Raw genomic sequence first — 6,078 nt, 5'->3', positions numbered from 1 at the left:
TTGAACGTTATTTTTTCTTTTGCTGTACGGTCAATTATTAATTAAACTTCAAATTATACATTAACAGAATGTAAAAAAAAATTGATTTTTGGTCTGTTAACTGAAAATTAGAAGTTCATGTAGTTTAATTTGCCAGCCTGTGTCCTTAGGTTAAGTAAAAGCAAATATTTCTTACAGTGCCAAGATGAGGAAATACCTGGAAGAATTGTGCGATTGACTCATCTAGTGGAAAAACAGACTAAAAAATAGTCATTAAACATAAATATATTAGTACATAAATTTAACATACAATAAATTAAAAAAGATTTTGACAAGTTGCAATTCTCATTTCTAACACTTTCATAATCTTTAGAATTGTTTTAAATTGTGAAAACTCAATTAGCACGATATAATTCAATTCTTACTAAAACTGATTCTGAAACTGAAATTTTTCATGCTAAAAAGAGTTTTGTTAGAATGTTTTTTACTCAATTTTCTTTTTTAGTATCAATAAAATTTTTACTTTACTATTTAAAGAAACTGTGAAATAAGGCTGAAATATCTTGCCATCTGTTTCGGTAATTTACGATTTCTAAAATGTTATTTCGGTGAGTTCCACTCCCGCGTGGACCTGTTTGAATGGACCAGGCTTGTAAATTCGGAAAATTATCACGTTGCCAAACTGCACCTATGGTTGTTTGCGTTCCAGTGGAAATCAGTAACTGGGTCAGGGATGGACCAATGATATCACAAAAAAAAAATGTTTTTAAAATGCACAGTATTCCATAGAATGCCTCTCAGTCAATTACATTACGAGGTCGGAACTTAATGTGGAATGATGTGTATTATGTACATTTAGTAGCACTCTAAAAAATTCTCTTCATGCATCACTAAAAAATGAACAGCTACAACTTTGTTGCAGGTAACGAGGCATTTATAATGACAACAGCGTCATTGCACTCCCTCTTTTGTATTATTGCATCATTGTTTGCTAGCTTGATCTTGTGAATGTATGTGGTATCAGAGAATGCACTGTCTGGTGATGTCACAACAACTTTTAAACTATTTTCTGATGGCTGGAAAATGAAACAGTGGTAGTTTTCTTTGTATGTGGTTGGCTGAGGATTTGTACTTATGCGGCAGAGCTCGGAATAGCTGGCGGAAGTTCTGGATCGGTGGGATTGGAAGTGAACCTGCGTTAAGCTGGTACCTACGGCCAGAGTGGGAATACACACACAAACACACACTTTCTAAGTCGCTTGTCCTTCTGGGTCGTGGGGAATTGTGGGAATAGCAATCAGGTGTTGGCAAATTAAAAAGTCAGAGTGAAATATAACTATTTATTACGTTTGATGAATGCCAGAAGGCACCAGTGTACCAGTAAACATGTGTTCACATGTGCTTGCATGAAAGGAAACTCATGCTTTGTAGCAGCAAACTCTGTGGAGACCAACCCAGTCCAGACCATACATGGGTGTGATGGCACACTCGTCATAGGTGCACTTCATTTAAAACAAGGGGTTGTTTAGTCTCTAAGTAAAGGGTTAGTTACCCGTCTGGATTAATGCAAGGTGAAAGCCAATGAATGGACATTGACTATTGATTAAATATTGAATTTAAAATATTGATTAGCTAGGCATACTGGGCAATATGGATGAACATGTCTTGGTAAATAATAACCATTAATTATTCAGCCAGGCCATAGTGTAAATAGTATATTATATTTAAGAATTAAAAGGAAATCAGAAGGAGCCAGGTTGAAAGAGGCTGATGTGGATGATAAAATGAATAACTGTATTTCCTATAATAGTTAGTATTGTTGTTTATACCTCATCCTCTAGACCAACAGATGGAGCAAACTGTTTTAAAGGAGGGAGCATTGGAGTGTCAGGTGTGACTGTGTGGCAAATGCAAATGATTTATGTGGCTCATGTGTCAGGTAGGAGGGCACCTTTGCAAAATTTTGCTTAGGGCTCCAGGGAGGACAGGACCAGTGCTGCCTGCCCACTATACATATTTACAAATACAAACATGAAAAAGATTTTGTCCCAACGGTTTATTGGTGAAAATAACGTACTGTGTATTTGTAAGCTTTATAATGACCATAAAGATCATAAATAAGGCCTTGGCATTAATTTTCCTATTGATGTTAGGGTCTCAGAGAGCCTTCGATGGTACTTTACCCATAAGGTGTTTCTTGGTATTCTGCTCTGGCCTAAAAACAATTATAAAACATTTTGGAGCAAAAATACAAATAATCAAACCAAAGCTTGATGACAGAATTGCAAAAATCTCTACAGCTACAGTGAACTTTCCAGGAGAGCTGACATAAGCTGGGATAAAGGTAACCCACACTGCACAGAATATGAGCATGCTGAATGTGATGAACTTGGCTTCATTAAAGTTATCAGGCAGCTTCCGTGCTAGAAAAGCCAAAACAAAACACAAAAGAGCCAGAAATCCTATATAACCCAGCACAGCCCAGAAACTTATGGCTGAACCTAATCCACATTCCAGTATTATTCTTTCCTTATATTGCTTTACATTTTTCAGTGGAAAAGGAGGAGATATTGTCAACCAAAGAACACAAATAAGGACCTGTATGAGAGTGAAGGTGAGAACACTGAGTCTCTGCTGTGGAGGCCCAAACCATTTCATGGCATTACTGCCTGGAAGTGTAGCTCTGAAGGCCATTAACACCACTATTGTTTTCCCCAGAACACAGGAGATGCAGAGGACGAAGGTGATCCCAAACACTGTGTGACGCAGCATACAGGACCACTCAGAGGGCCGACCAATGAAAGTAAGTGAACAGAGAAAACACAGAGTCAGTGAGAAGAGCAGCAGGAAGCTCAGCTCTGAGTTGTTGGCTCTGACGATGGGAGAAGTTCTGTGTTTGTAGAAGACAGCAGCCACACATACAGCTATGAAGGCCCCAGTGATGGAGAACACTGTCAGGATGATGCTCAGAGTGTCGTCCCAGGACAGAAACTCCACAGGTTTGGGGAGGCAGCTGTCCTGGTGGACATTGGGCCAGAACTCAGGAGGGCAGCGCACACAGTCCAAAGAGTCTAAGAAATCAGGAAAGTAAAGTAAGAGCCCTATAACAGACAGAACCCTGCAATGAGGCCTCATTTTAGAGAAAATGGGAATATAGTAAGTGACTAGGACTGATGTCATAGGTTAACTGACAGTCTACCTGACTCAGAACTGAAGTGTATACATCTGAATATTTTAGGGAGTTTACAATTATTTCCAACATTTAGGTTTGTTTTTCTTGGTCATTTGATGGTAACATTAGAAGCAGATTTAGGATGTTCAGCTGCATCACAGGAGTAATTGTTTTATGTATGTATGAAATTATAATGGAATAGGGCCAAGTAAAACAAGGCATTTTTCTTGTGATATCCAACCTGTCTTGTTACTGATCTCTCCTTCTGCACATGGTATACAGTCATAGCAGCAGACTGGCTTTCCTTTCTGCACAGCCTTCCTGGTTCCTAGAGGACAGCTCTCACTGCACACTGACTTTGGAACCTACAAAGGACATTAGAGAAAGCCTCAAGTGTAGCTGCTTAATAACAAGTTTGAAAATTAAATTTTAGAAGGTGGCAATGCTAAACAATTTGCAGTTTGCTTGCCCTCAATTCATTAGACAATCAATACCTCATTTCATCAGATATGTTAAACATTACTTGGTGCAGTGATTTGACTCTCTGAAATTTCATTTTAGAAACTTCTACATTTTTCTTGTAGTTTAATTTTACATCTGAGGTCTACTTGTGATAGTTTTGTGTACCAAAAATGGTTATGATTTATTTTCACATTTTCTAATCCATCTTTATTTCTTTACAAGTGACTGAAATAAATTCAGCTAAACTGTTGTAGGGTGACATGAAAAAAAATTAATAAATAAATAAAAAAAATTAAAAACCGGCATGTCTGCAGCTTAATTTCCGTACATGGACTATACTGACTGAACAGTCTGTTTTAAAAAGCAAAGGAAATGTGATATTCCATGATCACTTAGAGAGAGACACGGGTTATACTGTACCTCTTTCTGTCCCCCCACCCAGCTGATGGCTCTGCTCATACTGAACTCCTGACCTCTTGGTCTGGATGAGTCAAAGTGGCCCACAGTCACAAAATCCAAACCACCATCTTTCTTAACCTGCCAGTTTATGAGCTCATAAGCGGCCACAGGATCACCACTGGAATCAAACGAGACCTGATAACCATTCTTTGTAGTGAAGTTCACTCTTTTCAGCTGGTTCAGTATCTGCAGAGGAATACAGTAACAAAAAGTCTCTATACAGCCTGCATCCAGTCTCTACATAAATAACCTATTGTTTAATCACGAGCATTAATATTACTGTAAATAATAAACAAGAGTACTTATTTTTGTGATTTGGGCTTAAAAAGCAGCAGTTTTATACCTGCCATGGTGTGAATTTAGCGCTCTTGTCGCACTGCGTGTCATTACAGATAACACCGTGGATGGCATGCGCTATGGCATACGTAGCTTTATACACCATGTTAGTGATGCGCAGCTGCGACGTGTCTGTGTATGGGTTCTGCAGCGCGCGGATATCCTCGCTGCCGTCACATTCCCGCGCGCCCTCTGAGGAGCCTTTTAGGCTACAGCTGAACGAGCTCTCCCAAAACTCCGTTAGCAGAGGCGATTTCAGTGCTTGTTCTGGAGAAAGATCCAGAAGAAACTCACGAAGACCTGGAATCACTGAGCGGGGGACCCCAAATCCTATCGCCCCAGCGCACATGTTATATTTTAGAAATTCGGGATGAGTGATCCACGCTTCGCTGCCGATCCACTGAAGGGGAGGCGGCGGCTGTCTTGCCAGTTCCTCTAACAGAAACCTCATATCTCCCGAGTTAAGAAACGCTACTATTACCCGGGCTGTTGATCTGCGGATGACGTTTGCCACTCTCTTCAGTTTACTGCGCGGTTGTGTTCTGTAGTAGGACTCGGAGTACTCCACACAGATGCCCTCCTCCTGCGCAGCTTTTAGAAACGACGCCATTCCATTATTTCCATAGTCTGTGTCGCTGCGCACTGCCCCAATCCATGTCCAGCCAAAATGCTTGACCATTCTTGCTAGTGCGGCCGCTTGGTGGTGGTCACTTGGTATGGTCCTGAAGAAGGCAGGATACTGACGCTTATCGCTCAGACATGCGCAGGTTGCGTAGTGACTCACCTGTTATTGAGTGAAAATGCAAAAGAACCGTTACTTTAGTGGGCTTTACATCTTTTCATCGATTGTTTCTTTCGTTTTTACATAACTTCTTCTATGTGTTTTACGTTCAGGCTAAATATGTACCATTTATCAATCATTTATACGAATTTTGAAGCTATTTCATTTGCTATAGCAATACAGGGGAGTTTATGAATATCACTCAACAAAGTGCATCCCACTACATTCACCTCTGGAATTCCAAAGAGGCCCAGTATTCTGGCCATACTAATTGAGGTGGTGGAAGCAGATTCTCCCACGAGAGCAGGAACAGCTGCTGCTGCAGATTTTGAACAGGAATCATTATCATTGAAAAATGGTTCCATGCCGTTTGCAAACTGAAATGCAGCTTTGATGCACATCGGTACTGAAGCGCACGAGTCATATATCTGGTATCCTAACGTGATTCCCGGCAGGAGATCTGTTCTGTTGTTGATCTCGTGGATGGTGAACTCCATGGCACGAGCGAAGCGCAGCTCCCTGAAATCCATACTGTTTAAAGACAGTAACAGTAACACACGTTTACCAAGTTTTCTGATGTTTTTCTTTCAAATGCATTTCATTTCACAAATACAACTAATACATGTCAGCAAAAACGTAATCATAGAGTAATTATTACTTCTACTTAATGATTTAATTACTTAATCTACTTAATTATAACCTCTACTTAAAGAAACGCCCTGCTGGCTGTGCTGTCAGACCTCCCAGAGCACTGTGGCTGTAGTGGCTGTCTGGTGTAGGTGTTCTGCTCTGATCTCATGTAGAAATGAATAGAAAAGATTCCTCCAATTATAATGTCTCCATTCATAGAAAGAGCAGGTAACTGAGGATCAGTCCACAGCCTGCAGCT

At 40.1% G+C, this 6,078-nt stretch overlaps 1 protein-coding gene across 1 annotated transcript; it reads right to left on the bottom strand.

Moving 5' to 3' along the window:
- Positions 1 to 2,136: 2,136 nt before the first annotated feature.
- LOC118818517 (extracellular calcium-sensing receptor-like) lies at positions 2,137 to 5,719 on the bottom strand. Its single transcript, XM_036585765.1, has 5 exons — positions 5,420 to 5,719; positions 4,416 to 5,192; positions 4,034 to 4,258; positions 3,393 to 3,516; positions 2,137 to 3,050 (listed from the first exon to the last, which is right to left on the bottom strand). Exons 1-5 carry the CDS (start codon positions 5,717 to 5,719, stop codon positions 2,137 to 2,139), a joined length of 2,340 nt encoding a protein of 779 aa, XP_036441658.1.
- Between the last annotated feature and the right edge of the window lie 359 nt (positions 5,720 to 6,078).

Source organism: Colossoma macropomum, unplaced genomic scaffold (genome assembly GCF_904425465.1).
Source record: "Colossoma macropomum unplaced genomic scaffold, Colossoma_macropomum, whole genome shotgun sequence".
NCBI lineage: Eukaryota > Metazoa > Chordata > Actinopteri > Characiformes > Serrasalmidae > Colossoma > Colossoma macropomum.
Note: the sequence above shows the minus strand (reverse complement) of the source record. Positions and strands in the feature narration are given on the sequence as shown.